The sequence below is a fragment of the Strix uralensis genome, chromosome 20 (assembly GCF_047716275.1).
Source record: "Strix uralensis isolate ZFMK-TIS-50842 chromosome 20, bStrUra1, whole genome shotgun sequence".
In the NCBI taxonomy this organism is placed as follows: Eukaryota; Metazoa; Chordata; class Aves; order Strigiformes; family Strigidae; genus Strix; species Strix uralensis.
This window is the reverse complement of record NC_133991.1, coordinates 7,247,154-7,271,170: the sequence shown is the minus strand read 5'-3', so window position 1 is coordinate 7,271,170 and position 24,017 is coordinate 7,247,154. Positions and strand designations below refer to the sequence as shown.

General features: G+C 43.4%; 2 protein-coding genes and 2 non-coding genes across 4 annotated transcripts; 1 reads left to right on the top strand and 3 right to left on the bottom strand.

The window, feature by feature from the left end:
• Positions 1 to 1,024: 1,024 nt before the first annotated feature.
• CCT6A (chaperonin containing TCP1 subunit 6A) lies at positions 1,025 to 8,188 on the bottom strand. The gene is made up of 14 exons (XM_074890217.1): positions 8,021 to 8,188; positions 7,651 to 7,714; positions 6,031 to 6,165; positions 5,237 to 5,410; positions 4,979 to 5,082; positions 4,356 to 4,466; positions 3,865 to 4,024; positions 3,519 to 3,601; positions 3,009 to 3,105; positions 2,447 to 2,594; positions 1,994 to 2,127; positions 1,777 to 1,879; positions 1,553 to 1,625; positions 1,025 to 1,381 (listed from the first exon to the last, which is right to left on the bottom strand). Exons 1-14 carry the CDS (start codon positions 8,152 to 8,154, stop codon positions 1,309 to 1,311), a joined length of 1,593 nt encoding a protein of 530 aa, XP_074746318.1. The 5' UTR covers positions 8,155 to 8,188; the 3' UTR covers positions 1,025 to 1,308.
• On the bottom strand, positions 4,611 to 4,746 carry LOC141952829 (small nucleolar RNA SNORA15). The gene has a single exon (XR_012631776.1). It is a non-coding gene; the product is annotated as a small nucleolar RNA SNORA15 (small nucleolar RNA).
• Positions 5,543 to 5,674, bottom strand: LOC141952830 (small nucleolar RNA SNORA22). The gene has a single exon (XR_012631777.1). It is a non-coding gene; the product is annotated as a small nucleolar RNA SNORA22 (small nucleolar RNA).
• Positions 8,189 to 18,442: 10,254 nt separating the features above from the next.
• Positions 18,443 to 23,521, top strand: PSPH (phosphoserine phosphatase). The gene is made up of 5 exons (XM_074890475.1): positions 18,443 to 18,601; positions 19,283 to 19,417; positions 20,943 to 21,088; positions 21,852 to 22,000; positions 23,335 to 23,521. The coding sequence occupies exons 1-5, from the start codon at positions 18,462 to 18,464 to the stop codon at positions 23,443 to 23,445; spliced, it is 681 nt and encodes a 226-aa protein (XP_074746576.1). The 5' UTR covers positions 18,443 to 18,461; the 3' UTR covers positions 23,446 to 23,521.
• Positions 23,522 to 24,017: the final 496 nt, after the last annotated feature.

The window sequence follows — 24,017 nt, the reverse complement described above, 5'->3', positions numbered from 1 at the left end:
TTGAAGGTTAAAACTTTTAGAACAACATTGCAATATTACGCTTAGGTCAAGAAAGATGTTCTTTATGTTCAAGCCAAAGGCATCCCCAATCAGAACAAGTCGATAGTCACCTTTAAGCAAGGACAGCCTGGAGCAATTAGACCTTGAAGAGGGTTCATCACCAACTTGGCAAGCAAACTCAAGGGCCATGTATCCTTCACTGAACTACCCTCCTTATAATCCTAAAAATCACACCTATAGATCAAGGAGACCCTTGCCCAGGTGAAGACCCTTCCCCTGAGCATGCGCAGAAGTATCAGAAGTATTATATGTAAATTACTAACCAATCATCCTAGAGAGGATGGACTTGGAAAATTACTATAAATAAAGTCCCACTGGTGTGTTTGATTGGTGGGAAACCGCCAAGCACCCAGGCTTGAGCAACCCTAAAATAAATACCTGTCCTGAGTGTGTGATTATTGACCTATTGCGCACCGGGAGGCAAATCCACTCTTTGGACAACACTGGGACTAGGGAAGGAGGCTCCTGGCTCTTAACAAAACCCAGCTGGGATTAGGGAACATGATCTAAGACTGCAGGAGCCTGTTCCCCTCCCATAAACCCAACCACCTCTTGGCAGGATGCTTGAGCTAAAGACGCAGTTCTGCCTAAATCTGGTACAGCACCAGTTGTCCATGAATCCTTTAATACAGCAGGAACAGTGTTAAAAAGCTCCCAGGGGGTTACCAACACACACCAAGTCTTTCACCACTTCATTCTGCAGTAAGTTAACTCGTTTTATTTATAAGCAAGTACAAAACGATGAAGCGCTAAGCTTAATCTGGCTTTGTGATGAAGAAATTCCAGGTCTGAGCCCACACCACTCCAGCAGCAGAGCCTGGAGCAGTGTTTTCAGAGCCCTGGCAAGTATTGGAATCGGGAACAAAGTCCAGCAGGCAGAGCTGGGAGCCAGAAAGGGCAACTGGAGGCCTGTCGGCCAGCCCTGCTCCCACAGGAACGGTGTTTTAAATAACTGACACACATAAAGCACAGAACTTAACAGTTTATTGGGTAAAAAGGAAAGCAAATTCAGTTGTACGCATCAGTGAAATTAAAAATAAATAACTGATTTTTAGAGCCAAATATCCAATTAAGCTGCAAATGTTTTGAGTGGCCATGTTTACCGAAGAGGGGCTGCTCGTTACACCAAAGTAACTTGTGTTGCTGCGAAAATCCACCCCAGCTGAGAAAAGAGCACCTGGGGGGATTTCTTCGACATTCCCTGGGGCACTACCAGAGCCAACCACGGTGGACAACAGCAGATCCAACTCAGCCTTTAAGAGAGGACATCCCAGCTCGCATAATTTCATCCACCAAGAGAATGTTGCTAGCGATCACCGTGCTAGAAATGTTAAATAAATATTGTTAGAATATCCATTTTGACATAGTTCATAGATGACTCGGCTTCATTTCTGCCTTTCAAGACAGCTTCTTCTACGTGGGATCCCTCAATTCCACACTATCATCAACAATCAAACACCCATTGCTAAAGTGAAAAGAGTGTAACATTTACCATGAATGAAGCAGCTGCTTTTTGACATTGTAATTATCCCAGACTCCAGCTGCTGCAGCTACCATTGGTTCACCTACAAAACAAGTAAAATAGTCTTTAAAGTAACACTTGCCAAGGCATTCTGCATAGCTTTTTATGAAAACAGGTACAGCTTTCTGCATTCAGAGCCGAGCCACAACAGTTTCCTACTAGAGCATCATCCCGTTATTTTAGAAAGCTCTTACCAGTGTTCAGATCAACTCCGGTGAGCTGTCCCGATTCCGCGTGTTCCGCCTGAACCTTCACCAGAGCTTCCTGGGGATCGTAACCAGAGTTCTGAGCCAGAACCTTGGAGAGAACAGAGACATTGTTTCACGTTGTTTAATTAAAGAGACCTCCAGCAGAAAAAAACATGGGTCTTAGCATGCTTTAAAGCCACTTTTATTCAGGGTCTCCTTATACCTTAGGTATGATGAGCAGAGCGTCAGCAAAAGCTTGAACTCCAAGTTGGGCTCTTCCTTTTACGTTAGGTTTATGCTTAACAAGCGCATTAGCTACTGCCACTTCTAGTGCACCTGCTCCTGGAACCACACACCCTGCAAGGGAAAACTTGATATTGAGACTTCATAATAAGCACCTATTCCCATTTAAACAGTTAATTTTTAATGTAGTTTCATCTCTTCTCTCATCCTTAAAAAGACAGCTTGTATCTGATCAGGTAAGTACTTACACAGTTACCAACTACTTGTAAAATACAAGGTCTAACAACAGTAACTAAAAGCACTTCACACTCAAATATGCTTAGCTGGGTGCCTGACTGCACTGGATATCAAGGAAGCCAATACAAAATTCACTAATTTTGAGAGGAATTTCACCAGAAGATCCTTAACACCACTAAACAGAGTGGAGACTTACCATCCTCAATAGCGTTTTTAACAGCACGCAGACCATCTCTTACTGCATCCTTGATTTGTGTGAGCGTATGCTTATTGGGTCCCCTGATCAACAGGGTAACAGAGCGGGGGTTGTTGCATTTCTCAATAAAGGTGTATTTCTCTTCACCCTGTAAAAAACAGGGTTATGTATTCGTGTCACACATTTGCTTAATCAATGTATGCACATAATAAAAAAAAAGAAATTGAAGAGACACTTTCAGATTCAGTTCTGCACCAACAGTGCTTCAAGAAGTGATGAGAAGCAGGAGAACCTCATTTCCATTTTCTGTTTTACAGATATTAAGAGCACAATAGGTAAACAACCGGAAAATACACTATGACAAGAGCAAATATCCAGGTAGCTGTTCACATACATGAGGACACTGGGATGTGAAATGCCACCAGCCTTTATTCATGCTCCAGTATAGCTCTTAATACACTTAAAAGAAAAATCCCTGCACAGACACATCAAGACAAACGAAAAGCTGGCACCAAGTGAGGCGTATTTAACCTGCCTTCAGCTGGAAGTTGGTTGTACTCACCAGCGTGTACTCATAGACAAGCCCTGCGTGTCCCAGACAGTCAGGAGTGAGATCCTCCACCGAGTTCATGGCAGTACCACCACATGCAAGGGTCAGTCTGAGAGAGAACACACCCAGCTTAGAACCTGCTTTACAGTTAAGTAAAACGTGAAGTCACTAACGTAACAACAGTATTTCAGCATGCAGAACACCACACTTCCTAGGCTTGGAACAGTTTGCTTCTGTTCATGAAAGAGCTCTTCATAAAAATAAACCTGTAGAATTAAGTCTCCTCTATAGGTGTCTACATTTGGAGCACACCGACAGATCAAATTCCTGCACCACCCAGTACACTGAACAGACATTTCTATGCTTTGTACAAACTGCCCTAAGTTACCCCAGGAAGAGCTGGATAGGTTGAAATGGACTTTTTAGTGCGCATCCTTAAAGGTGGATTCAAGCCAGACTTGACTCACTATTCGAGTTTGGAAGAGCAAGTTATTTTACCCTCTCCTCTCCCCAGGAACTGACCTTTCCATGTTCCTCCTTTTAGCTCTCCGCAAAGCAACTATTCCCTCTTTTGCAAGCGCATCCAAGGAAAACGGGTCAATTCCCTAGAAACAAAGAAAGTGACCATCAGGATAAAGAAAAGGCTAAAAACACCCTCTCTCAGTCTGACACTAACGAGTAAGTTCTTCCTCGGGGCTCAGAGAAGATCTCAAGTAAGAACTGTATGCATATATTTAAAAGTACATCAGCCTAAATTTAGCTATTTCTGTCTGAAGAACTGTACAAAGTGACTCAAACAGTAGATGGCTTGCCAAGAAAGCCAGCATTTCAAATTAGTTTTTCTAGTTAGTTATCCCCTTCATCTCACCTTCTGGTTGATCACAATAAATCCTTTATCTGAATCGCCACAGACTCTTCTTTTCAAGTCTATGATTTTGTTCACTCTGTCTTCAGTGAACTTTCTTTCTGCTTTCACTAGCTTCTCTCTCTCTTCAGCACTTTTATAGAAGAATCCAGAGCTCACCTCTCTGAAGGAGAAAAATAAATGAAAAAGCAGTAAGACAACTATCCTCTGTGCATAGAAATAAATGGAGGACTTCCAGCCTTCCTTCAATGAAACAACAAAGTAAAAACTACTATGAGAAGCTCTGCCTCTCAAAGACATTTTCTCAGCCCCCAGCTCCCCTTTTCCAAAAAAGGATTGCAGAAGGAGCATCACCTCTTCCATTCCACCTTCCACACTACCCACCTCACTCTGGAAGTCTACACAGTCTTCTAGTTCTTATTTAAGGACACCTTAAATAAAAGGCTTTAAGACAGGAGCATTTTCTGCTCCTCACCTTGTTGCTGAGTACTTACGTTTTCTCATATTCTAGAGATACATTGCAAGTAAGAACATAAGCATCTTCCACTCTTTTCTTCATGTCAGGATGACGAGCACCATGATCCAAAACCAGCCCTCTAATCAGCCTGAAAGATGAAAAAGCATTTTGTGTGTGAACGTACACATACAGAAGATACACATTTCACAGAAGTGCAGACTAGTCAAGAGAACTGACAGTGCAACTGGTCCAACACGAACTGCCTGTGCACTTGTGTTGGGAGTAAACAACGATATGTATCCCACTTCCAAGGGCATGCCCGTTCTCACAGAAAGAGCATACCGATCAGCATGAAAAAGGAATTTATTCTGGCATAGTGTCTGACTGCATTAGCTACTGAGGAAAGCTAGTGCAGAATTCATCCATGCCACTGAGGTAAATATAAAGCCTATGGAATATCCAACTACACGACTACAATCCAGTTTCCATTTACCAAATGCCATTCTGCACTTGCTGAAATCTGTATTTCTGCCTTATAACTTTTCTAGTGGTAGCTTTAAGACACCCACCCAAGTTCTTCTAAGAAGAGAAGAAAAACCCACAGACTACTCAAATGTCAGGGCACCATTAAACTGAAGCTCCAGGATACTCATTACTTACATTGTGTCCGTTTCTGATTTGTGCTTCATCTCCATGATCTCTACCATGTGGAGGTCAATAGGCTCATCTGGTTTTCTGACTGTCAGAACAGAATCTACTACAGCCTGGAAGAGAGGGGAGGGGAAAAAAGCCCCAAAACAACCATTAGGCTATCACAGTGCAAGTTTACTTGAGTGAGGGGTGGGTGGAAAGATGTGATCACAGCACTTTAAAACCTGGACCTCTTCACACAAGGACAGAAGAGACACATACGCTTACCTCTGTTAGGATGTCAGCCAGCTCAGTATGAACTTTAGTACGGAGGGATGTTCTGGCAACATCTATAAGGGTCTCCCTGTCCATTTCCTTGGTTACTTTGACCTGCTCCAAAACTTCAAGAGCTTTTTCCTTTGCAATCTCAAATCCTTCTGCTACTATCCTAGGGTGCAAGCCCTAATGCAAGGGAAGAAGAGAAGTCATTACACAATAGAAGACAAAATGGTACTTTGTCACAAATAGAACCTAAGGTTTCAACATTCCATGTTAAGTCAAAACATAGGGAATATGCATCCTACAAAGACAAGAAAATGTACTGTCCTTCTGAATACATATAAAAGGAATGCAAATCCTTCCAATGCAGAGGAAAAGTACAGATTATTCTAGCACAGAATTGAAACCAAGGGAACTACAAAGCACACTTGGGTGTTCACTGTGCAGTATGAATGCCTACTCTGTAACTTATCCAAAACACCTATCAGGGAGGATCTCCCTGTTAACATGCAAGTAGGAGCAGCGTTTTAACTCACACAAAACAGGTAGCAGCAGGTATCAGACAAAACCTTATTAAAAGCTAAGGTAGCCACAATAAATGGTTTTGATTTTGAACAAGTCTTAAGTGCTCCTCTCCAGCTTTTCCCCATTCTGCAAGTTCTGTGATGCACTCACGTTAAGCAGAAATATATATTCATGTTCATGTTTGACTTATGAGTATTAAGCATTAAACAAAATGAGTTGAATGGCCTCAGATGAAGCTTTTGACTTGTTCACCTACAAAAGAAATACTGCATACATACCTCAGAAATATAGAGGTCTGCCTGCTTTAGGAGTTCTCCAATGATCAAGACATTTGAAGTGGTACCATCTCCAGTGATGTCATCTTGTGCTGTTGCTACTTTTGCTATCAAGGAGGCTGTGGGGTGTTGTATTTGCTAAACAAAAAGAAGCAGCTGAGCAGTAAGTCTTACTGCACTGGTACAGGAAGCAAGCAATCTAAAATCAGCTAAACAAAGTATTTAAGGACTAGTTGATGTTTTCATGATTCATGTCAATGCTGTTGTTTATTGAAACCTACTGAAATTAACAACAATCACTTTGACAATAATTGAATTAATCCATACACTACTATTCCCCTGCCCCTCAGATTATGCATCTATACACACCAATGTTGAGTGCTAAGAGTCAAACTAGTCCTCAACTCATCATGAGCTTGACAGAGTCCTTTTCTCTTTTAGGCAAAGGATGCACCATCACAACTAGACTGCTGCTGGCACTAAAACCAGCATGTTTAAAGCTAATTTAGGAACCTCTGCATGATCAGTGCTGCACATACCCTAATTGGCTTGCTAGTCCTTTGGCAATTTATTACACTAATTCTTATGAAACTAAAGAACATTAAATCAGTTTGTTTCTTGGCAGTTCCTCTGCTAAGAGCATTTGGTGTTCCAGCTCTGAGCATCAGGCCTGTCTGGCCAAACTTCACAACCACCACACAACCTCAGGTTACTTACAGAAGACAGCCTTTTAATAGAAGGAACACACACATCACTTAGCATCTCCAATGGCTGCCTGAAGAGTATTTTAACATAGGTTGAAGCCTATGAACCTACAGAACAGTATCCACATTTGAAAAGGCTGGTGTTTAGTAACTGTACTAGAGCGAGATGAAATCCAGTGGGACCATTTATACCGTTGTTCAGCTTTTTATGATTATTTTAAGTACTCCTTCTAGTGTGAAAGAACCGATTTAATGATTTTTTTTCCCTGTCTGCCAGATCACTGTGTATATTAACTTCAATACTTGATCTGAATTACAACAGACAGCTAGTGGGGTGTAACACTCCACAAGCACTAACAGGCCATGCTCAGCCCCGGGGATCCCCAAGCACGGGAGAGCCCGTGGGGAGAGCAGTGGGACGGCACCACCCCTCGTATAATCTTCACCCCTAAAGTGGGGAAACTGTGATACAACCCCAAACTCAAAGGGAAAGCGATACAAGCTGCATCCATCACCCAGATTTAAACACTCTCCAGGCCGCGCACCCATGGTGAACGCTGCTGTCTTAGGCCTGCTCAAGTACAAAAAAGCACGCTTTCCATAAACAAAATAGAAGGCGACGGAATGGCCAGTATCATTATTTCAACAGTTCATGTTTCCTTTTAAATAGCAAAGTTAGCACACAAACTTCATTCAGCATCTTCCAAGGTGCGCTTACTTATTTACCTTCCTCCCAAGGGACATTTTGCCCTGAATGCACAAGGGTAAATACCACAGAAATGCGGGCTGGGGGCAGCAGGGGACGTGGTCCCCCGTCAGCCACAGACACTCAAAGGCAATACCAGCAGGCTCCTGCCTCCCTAAGACCCCCCACGGCTCCCCAAACTTCCCACCGCCGCGAGGCCAAGAACCAGCTCACCATTTCCTGCAGCAGCACGTTGCCATCTTTGGTCAGCTTGATGTCTCCAGCTCCCGACACCAGCCTACGGGCGACACAAGGCGGGTGAGCAGCTTCCCCCCGGCCCCGCCACACGTGGCCGGCCAAAGGACCGCACCGCTCCCTCTCCATTCATTCAGCCCCACCCGACCGGGCGGCCTCCGCCTTTGTTCCCCGCCGCATGGCGGCAGCGGGAAAGCCGTCCCGGCCTCACAGGAGGTCCCCCCCCCGCCCTTCTCCTCACGCTTTCCCTCAGGCCCTAACGGCCGCCTGCGCGCTAAGGCGCCTGCCTACACCCCCCCCGCCCCGGCCTTCCCCCAACCCCGACGGGTGCTGCGGGGGGTTCCCTCACATCTTCATGGTGCCCTTGGGGCCCAGGTTGGTCCTCAGCACCTCCTGGAGCCCGCGGGCCGCGCTGATGTTCACCGCCAGCGCGGCCTGGGCACGGGCCACCTCCGCCTTGGGGTTGAGCGCCTTCACCGCCATGGCCGCCGCTCCGCTCCGCGCTGGGCCCGGCCGCGCGCCGGGGCGGGGACGGGGCAGGCCACGCCTCCCCGCCCGCCCCTTCTAGAACACTCCGGGGTACGCGCGCGCCCATTGGCCCACGGCAGTGCTATCCGCATTTCTATTGGCTGCGGCGCCTGTCGCTCCGCCGGCCCGCTCCCGCCCGCCGCCGAGGCGCCGTAGGGGAGCGCCGCCGCGGGGGTTAAGCGGGAGCGCGGCCGCCTGAGGGGGGGCGGCCGCCTGAGAGGGCCCGGCGGTGCCTGTGTGAACGGGGCCTTTGAACGGGCAGGGTCGCTCGGTCGTTAATCCCAGCTACTCATGTGACGGACACCCGCCCGGCAGGTTCGCAGAACCGTGAGAATAAATAATTAAACCCGGTGATTTAACATTAGATCGATAGAATTAATAGTTAAGTGGACCGGATTAATAATCAAAATGATTCTTGGTAAAAATTCAGAGTCGAGGTTAATCAAAACTTGTCTTCTCTTAATACAGAAGCTGCTGCGTGGGCTGCTGGGGCCTGCTTAGCCACCGCAGCACAGCCCTGCACACCCAGGCCTTTCCTGGGCCTGAACCCTTCACAAGGCTTTCAAAGCACAGGGAATTATTTATCCCAAGGCCACACAGAGGTTTCCTGTGAGGCCTGTGGAAGAAAACCAGAAGTATGGTTGAAGTCAAGGCAACCTTGATGGGTGCTGGAAGCGTTTGGCCTACATGGTCTGTAAGGCCCCAGTCCCTGAGGCTGTGAAACATCTGCATCTTACTGGCTTTGGGCTCTGAAATGGAGGACAAGTGACAGTCTCCCTTGAGAGGAGCTTGAGAAGAGAGCTTCTGCCATGGTTTCTTACACACACTGCAGGCGCAGATCGCATCAGGTTTGGCTCCCACGTTGCCCCATCTGGGCTTGTACCCCAACACCCATCTGCTACATCTGAGCAACTGTTGGTATCAGGTGTGACACAACTCTTGTTATTTCATGTTATTTCATAAAGGTGCCTGCCCTCAGAATAATCATGGCCTGTGGCTGCAGAGGTGTGCCAGGGAGATCCAGGACAAGCAGTTTTCGGTGTGCCAGCAGCCTGTCTTCTCTGGAGGGTGCTAACCCCAGCAAACAGGGACAACTGGCCCCAAAGCCAGGATTTTGTCATGGTACAGAGAAGAAAGACAGCCTCCCCCAACGCTCATCCACTGGGTGTGAGGATGGCACAGGGTAAATCTGCCCCATTCCAATCCCACTCTTTGCAGCAGGGAGCCCTGGGTGCAGCGCTGGACGCTGGGCTTCAGCAACCCACTGTAGTGGTGCTGAGCAGCACTGCAATGGGCCCTGCATGGCATCACGCCACTTCGTAAAGTCTAAGCCTGCTGTTGGGTACAATTTTGTTGCACAAGCCTTTTGGGGGAGCTTGACTGAAACAGTGAGTGTCAAGTGTCAGGGCAGACTCACCAGCCTCGCCAGTTTTGGCAGTAGGCTATGGCACCTGCTGGGAATCTGCTCTGCTGCTTTGGGTGAGGATCTCAGGTTTCCGGGCAAAACGCCATGCTGTGCAGAAGGACTCCCATGCATGGCCTGTCAGTCTGACTTGGCAGGTCCGGAGAGGACAGCTGCTAATATGCTTGGGTTTCTGGTTTTTTAAATGTTTTAGATGGAGGTGGTGTTTGAACATAATACAACACAAGTTTGGCGCCCCTCTGTTTAGCTGAGCAGTGCATATGTCTTGTAAAATATTATAATGCTGACTCTTTAGTATAGTGGCTGGGCTTTCTGTTCTGTTACTGTAATCATTAGAAATAAACATTAAACATTGCAAAATGCAGGAAATTACACTTGGCATTTCATAATTGGCTGGGAAACTCTCCTGTTAATGTTTAGTCTTCATTTTTGTTGGGATGCTACTGGCCTGCTGAAACCATAACAAAACACACCAACCCTGCCCTGAGAGGCTGCAGTGCTTCCATGCAGTGCCTGGTTAAAATACCTGAATCCCCAGCTCTGCCCTGGATTCTGTAGCCAACGGGTCACACACAAATATTTTTCCATTCTTGCTTCTCAGGTTTGTAATTTTTTTGCCTCAATCCTCTCTCAGGGCTGTTCTCAGCAGAGGGCGGCCTTGTCAAACCCATACGCGTACCAGTGGGCACATTGTATTTTATGTTTTCCTTGCTGCTGTTCTGTGATCCGTGTGGGTGATGTCCCATGGAAATGCAGGAATTACCTGTCCTAAACACCTGCGACGCGTGGGGCTGGCTGCTGACAGTGATATGGCCATTCCCCAAGGAGGTTCAGGTTTGTGAGGGGAATTATTACTGCAGGAAAACAAAGCAGTCATTCTGGGAAAATTTAGTTTGAAAAAAAAAAAAAAAAGAAAACCATTTTCAAAGATATTCTAGTCCTTCATGTAGGTGGTCTCTGCTTTTTGTACAAATGAAGAGGGTTTGTAGTCACATACAAGAGTTTGGTGCTGTGCTTGTATCGATAGTTACACATGAGCTGTGCTTTTCACTCCTGAACATCCTCTTAAAGCTTCCAGGCAGACCTCTCTCTGTTTCTTTGCTGGATCACATGTCTGAGGATAGTTATTTTATAGTATAGTAACATTTCTCATTAGCATTTTCACATTAAATCTCTATTTTGCAGCATTTTTCAGACATCAGGACAAGCTTTTCTTCATTTTTCAGTCTTAGCTGTAGTTGTTGAACTGTTGTGCATATTTGTTTTTAATGCGTAGTAAAAATACAGGGCAGATGCTTACTAGGCCTTTGAAATCAATGGATTTACAACAACTTACACCAGATTAGAATCAAAATATTTAACTGAATTAAACCAACATGTCTGTTAAACTAAGCCAAATAAAGGGACTATCATGAAATATTCAGCAGTAATTCTCTTAGTCAAATCATGCACTGCTTATCTTGGCAAAAACACCTCTGAGATTCTCAGTAAAAGCCCTTTTCTTTCATCTTTATCGAGATCTGTTTTCTTTTAACCTTATTCACAGAAATGATTTCTAAATCTGTTTTAAAAACATACTGTCCTGCCACGACAAAACTAACAAACAGGACCAGACTGAATGGTGAACCATGTCACCAGTTTTGCAGCAAAGTGGCTCGGTACCAGCTTTTCCTGACACAAGAAGTTACTAATAGATGCTCATGTTGACAAATGGTCAGGTACTGAGAACTTCTGAAAAAACATAAAGGAAGAGATGGGAGCAGCATACAAGGCTATTGATTTTAATTAATGCATGTAATTTTGAGGGGTATTACTGCCAGAATGGCAAAAGAGATCATGCACAGAATGTGACTGGTGCATCCAGTGGTGCAGAACAGTCTTTCAAGCTGGGCAGCAGTCATAAGACTCCTATCACAAGTGAATGAAAGAAGCTAAATCAGCTAAATCAGGTTTTCTTGACCTTGAACCAAGCAACCAGCTTCACAGTTCTGGATTGGCAGTCTCCCGTTTCCTAACCAATGTCCACAGTAACGTCCGAGGGAGCCTCTTCTGTGGGATGCCAAAACACAAGTACGGACAGGTTTTGCAATTTTTCTGTTGCTTTTAACAACACCGCATTTGGGGAAACAAAAGAGAGCTTTCTTGTGAGCAGAAGTTTTAATTTTGCCTTCAAAGCTTTTGATGAATGTTGATTTTTTGTGTCTGTAACACTGCACACTCTGATGCACCGAGTAACGGCTTCAGCCAAAATGCACTATTGCCATCTTGACTCACAAACCCCTTCATCTCATCCACAGTGAAAGAAAAGTGTCCCTGCCTCACCTCTGATTTCACGCCAAGAGAAACTCCTGACTGCTGCTTGTCAGAGCCCCTCCTCGGCTCTCGTCCCTCGCCCTCCCACGCTGGCGCTCGGCGTGGAGCAACGCGAGTTTGACAAGCCCCGTCTTGCTCTCCACGCCTGTGGCACAGGCTGGCGGACGGGCAAGCGAGCTCCCCATCATCTTGTGCGGGGTCTGCTCCCTGCCAAGCCGTGCCTACCCAAGCTGGGAGCGCCCCAAACTGGGCCCGAGCGGCTCCTCCCCCGACGTAGGCAAGGTTACACCTCTCCTCCCTACGCCTGTCAGCGAACAGCTGGACTTCTCTGGTTACATGTGTGCAACCATTTAAAAAAAACATCCAGGCTGGCTTACTCAGCAGATTATAAAAGAGTGATTTACAAAATGCGGCTTTCTTCCAGATCAGCCCGTGCCGTTGTATTTATGTGACTGAAGGTCTCAGCTGATCCCTTCTTTTCTTGTGCAGCCAAGAGGTTTGCAGCAGCAGCAACAGCCACGGCCAGTACAATACTGTAAGTCACCGGGAATGTTTTTTTCTCTCAGTTTGGAAGGGGTTGGCGTTTGGTGTATCAGATCCGTAACACTTTTTCTAGCATAGAAAATGAAGAGTATCTTCTGCTGGGGCTGTGACTGGGCTGCCCTGTAACATGCAGCAGCATGTGGTGCCTCTTTTATAAGAGCAGCATGAATGAATGATGCAATCATGCAGGGGGGAAGCATCATCATTTTGTCAGGACAGGCAAGAGGGGATTGGAGAGTTGGGAGGTGTGTATGTCAACATTCATCAGGTTCCTTCTACTCCTATACAACTACTTTTTAAAAGGTGCTTAAATTCACTGTTAGGCACTGCTGTTCAGATACTAGTGTATAGCTCCAAACAATTTCTCTCTTGACTTGCATACAGGTTTGTATTACTACCTTTAAAAACTGAACAGAAAACCAGGAAGTGTGAAGAAGCTTAGTAAGGTTAAGGACTGAATCTTTCTATTCTCACACTGAAAACCGTAGTTTTCACAGTTATGTGTGGATGGGTTGAACTTTTCAAGGGTAGTACTTGCACAGATATAAACAACAGTCACAATTTGCTTAAATATAACTAATCTGCCTAAATGTATCCCCTTTCCTCTAAAGCTTTCAAAATATATTGCTAATACTGAGAATTAAACCTCAGCATAGAAAAATGGTATCACTCTATTATTCCCATTTTACAGACATAGGACTAGAAACAATGAGGATTAAGTGTTTGTTTAAACTAATACCCTGAAAACACTCCTGTGAACATTTTTGCAAGCAGGACCACTCCTGTAGTGGGAACAGGTCCTGAGAAAAATTTCAAGAACTACTTTCCCCAAATTCCTTAATCTAATCAGCAGTTTCCCTTCAATGCAACAGAAACAATTTAATGTGGTTGCATTTCTGTTAATCTCAGTCCACGTTTAATGCAATGTTATTCTGCTGTCAGGATGTATCTTGGAGTGTGTCTCAGTGAAGTGCTCACTCTCACCTTGCTAAATGGGAAAGTGAATCCGAGTCAGAAACATCAGAAACTCTTTGCAAGCTAGGAGTGATCCGTTTAAAAAGATATTTTAGGTAATATTTCATTAAGGTTCACTTAATCTTCATTTTTTCACAGCAATAAATGTGAACATAATGCAAAGTAGCAACATGGCAGCACTTCTGAAAGCTGAAATATGATAACAAGTGAAGTCTAGTCACAATGAGGATTTTGACATCTCGTCAAGATCTCATCAAAATCTACCAGCTCCAGAGCACCTGGAGTTCCTAGTACCATTTACTTGTTCCTTTTGCATTATATGTAGCAGACACTGCGGATGTTTCAGTTTTTCACAGTGTGGCAAGTGCCCTTCTTTGAAGGGTCAGCAAACAGAAAAGATTTCAGTTGTTTTCCTTTGACATGTGGTCTTACATAATTCCTGTGCTTGCTTCTGTGACTCCACCCTCTCTGTTACAAAACAGAACTATTTCTTGTGGAAATGCCATTTTTTTCCCAAATTGCCTAATGAAGTACTTCGTAGTCTGGAGGCAAGGACATCTCATGGGAATTCAGTTTTCCCTGATTTCCTTTTTCTCCATCTTTATCTCAAGTTTCACCTTACCTCTCTCCCTCTATCACTCTTATGTCTTCACGAGTCACTTCTTTGCCCATTGTTTCTTCTCTTTCCCATTTTCTTCTTTTCAGCATTTCCCCACAACGTTTTACTATCATACCTGTTGAAATGTTTGCTGCTTGGATGCTTTTCCAGCATGCAAATAATAGGATAGGAATAGATTACCTATCTGAAATTCAATGGCAGAAAGATCAGAGATTTTCCACCTGTGTTTTTCATATGGAGACAGAACTCATTATTTGGGAGAATTTCTTTTTTCTTACCATCTAACATTGACGCATTTAAGCAATCAGATGCCCCCTATTTCAGAGTAATTAATCTCTGCCAACTGTAGAGGCCTGTACCACTCTGGAATAAAAAATGGCTGTTCTCTTACTAAAGCTGTTAGAGATTTTCCCATAGAAAGGTTTTTACACAGCTTCAATTCTTTGTGTTCATGTTTCCAAGTACCACCTACCTGTGGACAAACTACTGTGTCTGTCCTTATTTCCTACACCACTTACCCAGAGGTGAATTCCAGGCAGCTTCCTGGTGGATGACATACCAGGATGGCCCAGTGAAAATTCTGAAAACAAGGGAAGGAACAGAACCTCTCCTGCTTGTATTTTCCCCACTGCTGTTGCCCATTACTCAATCACTAATAGCCTTGCCTCACACTCTCATCAACATTTAGTGCTGGGAAAAAAAATTCAAGAGTTACTGAAACTGGCATGTTACCCTTTGGAATGGCATTTGCCAGCCTCTGGAGCTGATGGTGACCCCTGGAGCTCTGCCAACAAGGGCAGAAGAACCTTTTTTCACTTCAAGTGAACCATATTTAACTCCCAAAATTTGCTTTTCCCACCAGCAAGACTCCCTGCAATAGCTGAAGCTTCCTTCATAGGTTCTCCTCTTTGCTCCTGTATGAGCTTCCCTACCTTACAGTTCATCACAAGTTCTCCAACATGTGTGATGATGATACATTAGCCAAAACCAGGTCTGTGTTTTCCAGGACTCAAGTGCCCAGCTACAGCAGAAAGTGGAAAGATTTTAGCAGGTCATAGGCCAGGGGAGATGAGGAACTGCTGATGGTTTCTGCATTTCAAACCACAATTTTTCCCTTCCAACTTGTCATTTTTAGGCACTATAAATCACACCTTGAAACTCTTTTCAGAGTTATTGCATGGAACAGAGGACAGGGTTAATTCCAACCATGGCTCCACATCTGGTATCTGTAATTCTTCCCTAACTTGTCTATTTGTCCATCAAAGTGCAAAGTTCACCACAGCGGTGGCCTCATCTTTGTAAGGAGCATCCAGAAGGGAAAGGAGTATGGGAAATGTGGATACCAGAGAGAAGGAAAAGTTAGTATCTCTTCCTTCTTGCTCCCAATGTGTGTTTCTAGCGATAACATTTTTCTCAGAGAGATTGAAACTTTGAAGACGTGTATCCAGAAATGTATTTCAGGTTCTCACCAAGAAATCACATCACGGTGTGGTGTCCCCACACAGTGACATTGCATCACAATGTGGTAATGTTGCAGCCTCAGGTTAGCATGAGGCAATGGGATGGCTTTGCATAATGAGTCCGTGCTGGAACACCGTGACGCAAATGTAACGCCACAGTGATGCAACAAGTTTGTCCAGTAGAGCAAATCTTCAAAATTGGCACCAAATCCACAGCTGAATTTTCGGTGGACTTTATAATTTCCAGTAGGCTGGAAAAAATTAACACCCTGCCATTTAAAAAATGTTAGTGGATGTTGTTTTTTGTTTTTTTTTTAATTCCACTGCACAAATATATCTAGCCAATGGCTGTCAAAGCCTGCCCTAAAGTCAAAGCCCTCCTGCTCAGAAAATCAAAATCTTCCACTGAAAATACAAACACAGTGCTGTGGAGCCAATGTCAAGTCAAGGCTAATGCAAAGTAAACTTGGAATTCACGTGTCACCTGTCCACCCACTGCTGAGTCTTAACTCAGAACCAGTCTCTGTCAGAGGGAAGTTTTTATGTCTGTGGCCTCTTAAGAGAGAGAGGTTTCTCTCTCAGCTGTGGTGATGGCATCTATTTCTTACATGTACAGTGCAGTCTTTATAGAAAAATATTAAAAAAACATGTGCTGTCTGCAGCCAGTAATTCTTCAGTGAATCTTCTAAGGCTGGAGCAGAGTTTTACAACATGTCCATGCCAGGACAGCTCTGATGTCCCAAGAGCAGAGACCTGCCCAACTATGGTTCAGTCCTTGTTTCTGCCCTTCCCAGCAGTGGAGTTTGTAAAAGCCCTTCTCTGGAATATCTCCTCTTTACTGCGCACCCACTCACCTTTGCTTTCAGGCACGCTGGGGAGGTTGAGCCCAGGCTCTGTCCTACCTTCCCACACCTAAACCGAATGCGCAGGGGGGACGATGGGCTGGGTGATACGTGCTCTGCAATTCTCAAGCACCTGTGAGGCAGAAGAGCCCCGAGGAAGCTACTGTGTCACCTTCCTGGCCTTGTGCAAAAGCCATGAACCCACTCTGATTACTGTAGTAGTGTGTTCACACCAAAAAACTGAAGAATAGCTAGAAAGACCTTCTCAAACAGTACTGTTTCGTGGCTGCCTGTGGATAGCTTTGCCTTTAATGTGACTTGCTCTCTCTGTTTCTTGCTATTCCATAGCTACCTGTTTGTTAAACAGAGATCATCTCTTACAAATACAGCTCTTAGCTGTTCACAACAGGTTTCACCACTTAGGTTTGGTGGCTTCATTTATACAGACTTTTACCTTTCAATGAATGACAATTCTCTTTTATTCTATATACATGAACAGATAAAAGATGAGTGTGTGTTCTATACATTTTTTCAGTGATTACGGTAATTTTTCATAAAGCCTTTTCTATCCCAATATACACCATATGGTTACTAGTCGTGGGAATAAAACCAAAGGTTCCCTTTTCTGCTTTGACTATAACTGTTTAGCTGGGATCTCTTGGTGAGCACACAGAAGTCACCTCAGGAAACAGCACTGGCGCTTACCATGTGTGATCCCTGGATCACTCCTGTCTGGCAGTGAGCTACATCGGTACTGATCAGCTCCTGTAGTTTTCCACAGCAAGGTACATAGCGATCATCATCTCCATCTTCACTGGATGCCTTTTGTATCTGGGGGTGCAAAGTTTATCCAAAAAGGGTGAAAAATAAAAGTTTTGTGGGCATCTGTGTGTGTAAGACCTCTCACCATCAAAATTCACGTGATATATAGGAGAAAAATAAGTTACCTCAGTGAGAGGAAAACAAAAGATGAAGGTATATAACACAATTAATTATATAACATGCTGTTTGACAGTATTTTTTCCTCTATCCCAGAAAAAGAGAGAACATGCTACCCAGATCAATTACACAAGACATGTCCTGAGGGACATCTAAGAGATTAGAAGAGACAACCAAACACCTTTACAAAAATCTGGGAAGTGAGATAGATAGAAAGCTGTTATTTCTGTCTAAATGTACAGATTGGTAAATAGTAAAGTCCACACTGAATTCCCTTATGAAAGGGTGAAGCACAAGATGAGTAAGGTAGAGTAAGAAAATACTTGATTGACACCTCGTGCTTCTGATCTGCCTAAGTACTCAACATATTTAGGTGGACAGATATAAAAGGGAAGAAAATAAACACTCGTCAGGCACTGTTACAGAAAAAGTTGTGTCATGACGTGGTATCTTAAGGGGTTGAGTGAAGTTCTCAAAGCCCAAGACTTTAATGAATTTTATACAAGAATAATTCCCAATGCTAACAGCCAAATCTTCTATGCATTATGAGAATATTTAGTTTATACTAATCAGGACACAGGAAAGGATTTAAACCTTCATGATTTAGGGACAACCACTCACTGATAGGTTTAAGATAGTTATGTCTACTGCAATCAAGGAAATCCTTAAGGGCTGGGTGTCTTTTACCATCTCCTGGAGCAACTTAATTTGACACACTAGACTGGGTCTGATGCGAAATCAAGATCCTTTTGAGCAGTGAGGGCAAGACGAGACAGAGAACTGCAAGTCCCACACAGCAGTTGGCAGTCTGATGGTTCAGCAAATGCCAAGTATTACAACCTTGAACCCCATGTGAACATCAATGGGCCGAGCCTGCAGAGAGCAAATCAGCAACTAACCAAAGCTCCACGGCCCACCTGTAACGTAAATTGGACATCAGTAGGCAGCAACGGCAGAGAGCAAATCAGCAGCCGAGCCAGACCTCCACCACCACTCACACTCTTTGATAAAAGCTGGCTACCAGGCTGTGCTCGTCCCTACTTGCAAGAACCAGATCAGCTGCGCCAATGGCTCAAGACGGAGTGCAGTACTGTCACTCAGACAAAGACTTTATCTTGTCTCCTCACAGTAAGAAGGTTCCTAAAAGGATGGCGTCCCTCTTGGAGATGAAAGAAATCTTCCGCAATGCTGATGCAGTATGCTTTGATGTGGACAGTACAGTTATCAGGGAAGAAGGCATCGATGAACTTGCAAAGTTCTGTGGAGTAGGAGATGCCGTCGCAGAGATGTACGTATACTTCATAAGAATAGTAGTAAAATATAAGCATGGATAAGGTTAATCTGTGACAATGAATTTACAATAAGGATTGATTCAACTCTGTCATAGATTACTGCAGTTTAAAAAGGATTTTAGGAATAGTAAGTGGAATTAATGCATAATGAAGTAACTTCTTTTGGAATTGTGAAGCCACTCAGCAAAACTATACTGACAGAAGTTCTCTAATGTTAAGTTTCTTCGATAGACTAAGATCAGACCTCATCATTAAACTTGGCTAAGCACTAGCAAACCTTACTGAGATGGAGGAGAGGGGTCAACTCTCTAACACTTCTCTGAGGCTGATGTTTCCATTGAAGCTTGTAGCAAGTTCTGTTAATTGCAGAGAACGGCACCTGAGCTGCCCTTTAGGAGTACTGGTCCCAGTGGCTCAGATGCACTCACAGAGGGAATGAAGCCATTTTGCTTTGCCTCACTGGTTCTCACAAGAGCTCTGATCTGTGGAGATCTACCAGTGATTGCTACCAATCTTTTCAGTGTACCATTCTTTGCCTTTACCACGTAGATATGGTATAACCTGCAATCTATGGTCTTTTACCTTGGTCCTTGTCATTCTTCTTTAACTAACTCTTTTCGGGAGAAGCCTCAACTTGCTAAGTGTCACTGATTTGCTTTCTTTGGATCACCATTTAGGACGCGCAGAGCTATGGGTGGCACTGTGACATTCAAAGCAGCTTTAACAGCACGACTAGGGCTCATACGTCCATCCTATGAGCAAGTGCAGAAATTAATATCCGACAACCCACCTCAGCTAACACCAGGAATACGGTAAGAATTTCAAATGATCTAACAAAAAATGTCATCCAAAAGCACATGGCATAAATCAACAAAACTCTGTGACATCAGTGAGGCTGTAAGACTATAGAGCTGGTTCCGATTGCCTTCCTACTCCATTTCCATGTTATTTGTGTGCAAAGCTTGTACGAGGATCTTATAATGGCCTGAGTCCATGTCAAGTGGCTAAGCATCCAGATAAAAAGAAAACAGTCTTGGGTATTAACTGGTGTTTTGGCTGGCAAGCTCAAATTCTGGCTCGAGGATTAAAGGGGCATGGAAAATAATCTATTCAAATCACATGTGGTTTTTGACGGGTGTTGTAACTGAGAGGAGATTTAATATGCAGTATAAACTACTGGCTTGATCTATTCTGCAATTATATCACCTCCCTCTTACACTTCTGTGTGCAGTCACACCCCTGGACATACATATGTGTGCATTCATTCATCCTCGGGTTTGGAATAAACATTAAACATTTAAACTGAAAAGATGGGGTTTTTTTCCTATTCAAATTGTTTCAAACAATTGAAAAGAACTTCTACTAAAAACTTTCCACTACAAAATCTGGCCATAGTTCCAAGCCTAAATATTTTTAGCACATGCAGTAGTTTAAGATGATACTGTGCTTGTATTTTCTTCTTGAAATGAAGCACATGCTCAGCTTTTGCTGTAGAAGGCAAAGCTAGATGTAACTACAAAGAGAACATTGTTTCCTTGTTAGAATCACATGATTTTCCTTTTCATTCCTTCCCTTTCTTCCTCCTTTTCTGTGTAGCCTGCTTTAAGCCTCCACTTTGCTCTTTAGTATTTAGCATTTCTGCTGTTACTGCTACCACTTCTACTGCTCAGCACTGCTGCATGCTGATCTTTCTGCTTCTAAAGCCAAATCCCATAAAACTTTTAGCTGCCTTCAAGCCCCGTTGACAATAACCGGGTCCAAAAACTTCTACTCTTTTTGAATCCTCTTCTGTAGCTAGTCCCCTCTTCTAAAGATGGCAGCGTCTGGGGAACCAACTCCAAATTAGAAAATGTTTGCACTTTGCACGCTTTTCAGCCTGCTTTCACAGTCTGGTGCAGTGGCTTTATCTCTCCCACATTCCCTACTTTTTTTCTGCATTATAGATTAATTTTCTTGCTGTTGTTTTACTTCATATCAGAAAAAAATCTGAACTGGATCTGCTCTCATTTCTTCAAGGAACTAATGTGAACATTATGGAGTGTAAAGAAAACATTTCTGGGGAGCGCTTAATTTTGAACAACTAAATACCTGTTTGTCTCTAGATGTGATGGTTTTGTTCAGCTCTTTTCAAGCAAGGTGTACGCACAAACTTGCAAGGGAAAGAAGGAAAAGCTTTGGGCAGCAGAGGTGGATGGAGCTGGAAAGCAGCACACGTCCTACCTAAGCTAGAGTAGCACAAAGTATGCGTGACCTTGTTTAGGAAAGATGTATTTTAACTTTCCTGTTATCTTAGATGCTTCCAGACACTCACACTTGGTGACTGCTCTTTCTTCTCAGGGAGCTGGTAAGCAGGCTTCATCAGCGAGGGGTCCAGGTCTTTTTGGTCTCTGGAGGGTTTCAGAGCATCGTGGAGCACGTGGCCTCGCAGCTGAACATTCCAACAGCAAATGTCTTTGCCAACAGGCTGAAGTTTTACTTTAATGGTGAGATTCCCTTAAAGTCTCTTTTCTTTCACAATTTTTGGTTCAAACTGTCAAATGTTGGGCTACTGATACTGTCCAGCCTACAAGACCTCATTACCAATCCAGCTAGCTCCACGTAGGAAAACTGCAAGACCTTACCAAAAACATGAGTTCAGGTCATTTTCCAGGCATGAGAAATAGAGCTCTAGCTACTTTAATTGCAAGTTGTGCCAAAGGTAAAACATGTTACAGTTGCTGACAGCAGAGTTTCATTTTCTCTTGCTCCTTCAAGTTAAAAGAGTTTATTACACTTACCTGCTTTCAGAGGCAAACTTCACTTTCAGTGACTTTAAGGTATGTATGGAGACCGATGTACTTTAGTAGAGCTGCTCTGGACTTTAAGCTAGTGTAATCAAGCAGAACTGTAGTTAGTGAGGTTGTTTCTTACTCAGTGTTTCATACACTGTCTATACATCATATTGGATGCTGCTTTTGAACTGTTTACACCAGAATGACTGGTCATGGATTTATAATGCTACCCATACAGGGTTTCTACTTTTGTCTTAGCATTTCAGCTCTTTGCAAATATCCCCACTGAAGACTGGGGTAAAATTCTAGTTTTTATGCTTACCTTCTAATTACTTTTTTGGGATGCTGATACTGTGAGGCTTACAGGACTGCATGTAATTAGCTGTTTTATGAAGTAAAGATCATAGACATATATCTCTCTTCATTTACAAGAAAATATGCTGTGTGTCTAATTTGTCCTTCCACGGTGCTCTAGGAGAATACGCAGGATTTGATGAAACACAACCAACAGCTGAATCAGGGGGGAAAGGAAAGGTTATTACTCATCTGAAGGAACAGTTCCACTTTAAGAAAGTAGTTATGATTGGAGATGGAGCTACAGACATGGAAGCCTGTCCCCCTGCTGTAAGTATTAAAGAACTGGAATTCTAAACTCCTTTTGAGCAAATGCTTTGGGAGGAAAAGAAAAAAAAAAAAAGTGTGGTTTGAATTCTTTATAGGACTTCAGGGAAGATCTGTAGCACTTCCCACAGCCTGAAAGAGATCTGTGTATGTGTGTAGGTAGTTTTCCTCTAGAAAGCCTGCATCATGCAATGGTTGATGCCTCTCAGTAAGGGTGTCACCTCTAAGCCAGGATGCTGGCTGAGTCTAGCAGGACTGTGTGACAGTCTAGCCGTCTGCCTCAATCAAGCTGCTATTATCACCCCTGCTTTTCCCCTCTTATGTCCCCACAGTAAGTGCTCGCTTCTGTGCAGAGGTCTTACCCTGGCCAAGATCCTGGTTCTGAACACTGATTAATGGTGCTCAGCATGAAGGTCTGGCACAGATCTGGTGCACATTTACCCGACACTGACCTAGCAAGAGGGTTCATCTCACTGTACAGTGGTAATACCTTTGAAGAATCAGCCCTGACGGAGTGAAGTAATAAAAAAAATGAATAGACAACTTTTATAAATGGTCATTTCACAAAGGAGAGATCTTAATTCTGTCTCCCCTTTAGCACTTTTCTCTCTATAAAAGTACCCCAATACCCCTTCTTTGCCAATGCAGAGAGACAGATATCCCGGTGCGTGGAACTGCACAGGAACAAACACCGAGAGCTACTGCTGATGCGAGTTATGACAGCTGGCCCCTTACTGTTAAATATGTGCATGACCACAGCCACTGAGTATCTGCTTAATGCTTTCTACCTAAAGGCAAAAAAGAAGCAGTGGAAATTTTAAACCCTGCACTTTCACTGCAGATGGTTTTCTAGGATGTAGAAATGGTGATTGTTCCCGGTTAATGATTGAAGACATGGTTAATGTTTACTTTTGGTATCTATCAAATGAGGTAAACAGAGTTAAGATAAACAGTATAGGGATAATTGTGAGATGCTGCATGCACGTTCAAACATTAACTCATTCTTGAATAGGAAGGCCTTATGTTACCTCACGTTTACATCAGATTTTCAGTAAAATCTCAGATCTGAACAATCTTGAAGTTACGAGACGCTGAGACACAACTGTCCCAGTGGGAACAAAACTCTGATAACCAAAGTGGTGCAAAATTAAATTAGTGAAGTTCCTGTTAATAAATACGAAAAATGAACACACAAAGTAAAATAGGGGAAGAGGCACGGAGGAATACCGTAATTTTAAAATGCAATCTTAAAAAAAAAAAACCCTTAATTGGTGAGAAGCTCCATTCCTTACATGGGACTGCAAGATTACATGTGCCCATTCTTTCTGTTTTGCCAGGACTGCTTCATTGGATTTGGAGGAAATGTTATCAGAAAGCAAGTGAAGGAGAAAGCTAAATGGTACATTACTCACTTTGACGAACTGCTAAAGGAACTGGAAGAACGATAAATTATACAGTAAAATAATATATTTAACAACTATAAATCCATTATACAATGCAATTAAACATATATTTGTTTGCAAAGTTGTGTTCTGGATTTCTTAATGATTCTGGGTGTTGGGTGCCCTCACCTCTGGCCTGAAACTTGTGTTGCAAATGGCACTATTCCACTCAAATATTTTTTTAATGAAAATGTAAGATTTTTTAAACATCTTTTCCAAGGTGGAAGAAGTCAGTTGATTATTCACTCACAAGTGAAGACCAAAGGTAGAAAATTATTAATAAGTTAAAAACACCTTAAAGGATTGGTCCCTGGTCAATATTGCATATCTATTGTTTCAGAATCATTAAAGCTAATACCTCTACTTATTTTGGGTGGCAAAAGAAGAAGGGGGCCACAAATGAGAAGTTTGTCTAAATAATAATATAGTCTAAAAGGTAAATAGTATGGTAAGTACTTTCCATCCCAAAGAATCTCAGAACTAGGTTAAACACTGAACAGATAGATAGAAGACATTACTAAGTATCTCTGATTTCATTAAAATATAGTTACAGGAGAACCTAGGATGTCATCTGTTAC

Coding starts and splice junctions, on each gene's coding strand:
- CCT6A (XM_074890217.1), bottom strand. CDS start 8,154: ATGGCGGTGAAGGCGCTCAACCCCAAGGCGGAGGTGGCCCGTGCCCAG. Junction 3,602..3,864: donor TTATTGTGATCAACCAGAAG/GTGAGATGAAGG, acceptor CTTTGTTTCTAG/GGAATTGACCCGTTTTCCTT. Junction 1,382..1,552: donor AAGCAGCTGCTTCATTCATG/GTAAATGTTACA, acceptor TAACATTTCTAG/CACGGTGATCGCTAGCAACA.
- PSPH (XM_074890475.1), top strand. CDS start 18,462: ATGGCGTCCCTCTTGGAGATGAAAGAAATCTTCCGCAATGCTGATGCA. Junction 19,418..20,942: donor CAGCTAACACCAGGAATACG/GTAAGAATTTCA, acceptor CTTTCTTCTCAG/GGAGCTGGTAAGCAGGCTTC. Junction 22,001..23,334: donor TGGAAGCCTGTCCCCCTGCT/GTAAGTATTAAA, acceptor CTGTTTTGCCAG/GACTGCTTCATTGGATTTGG.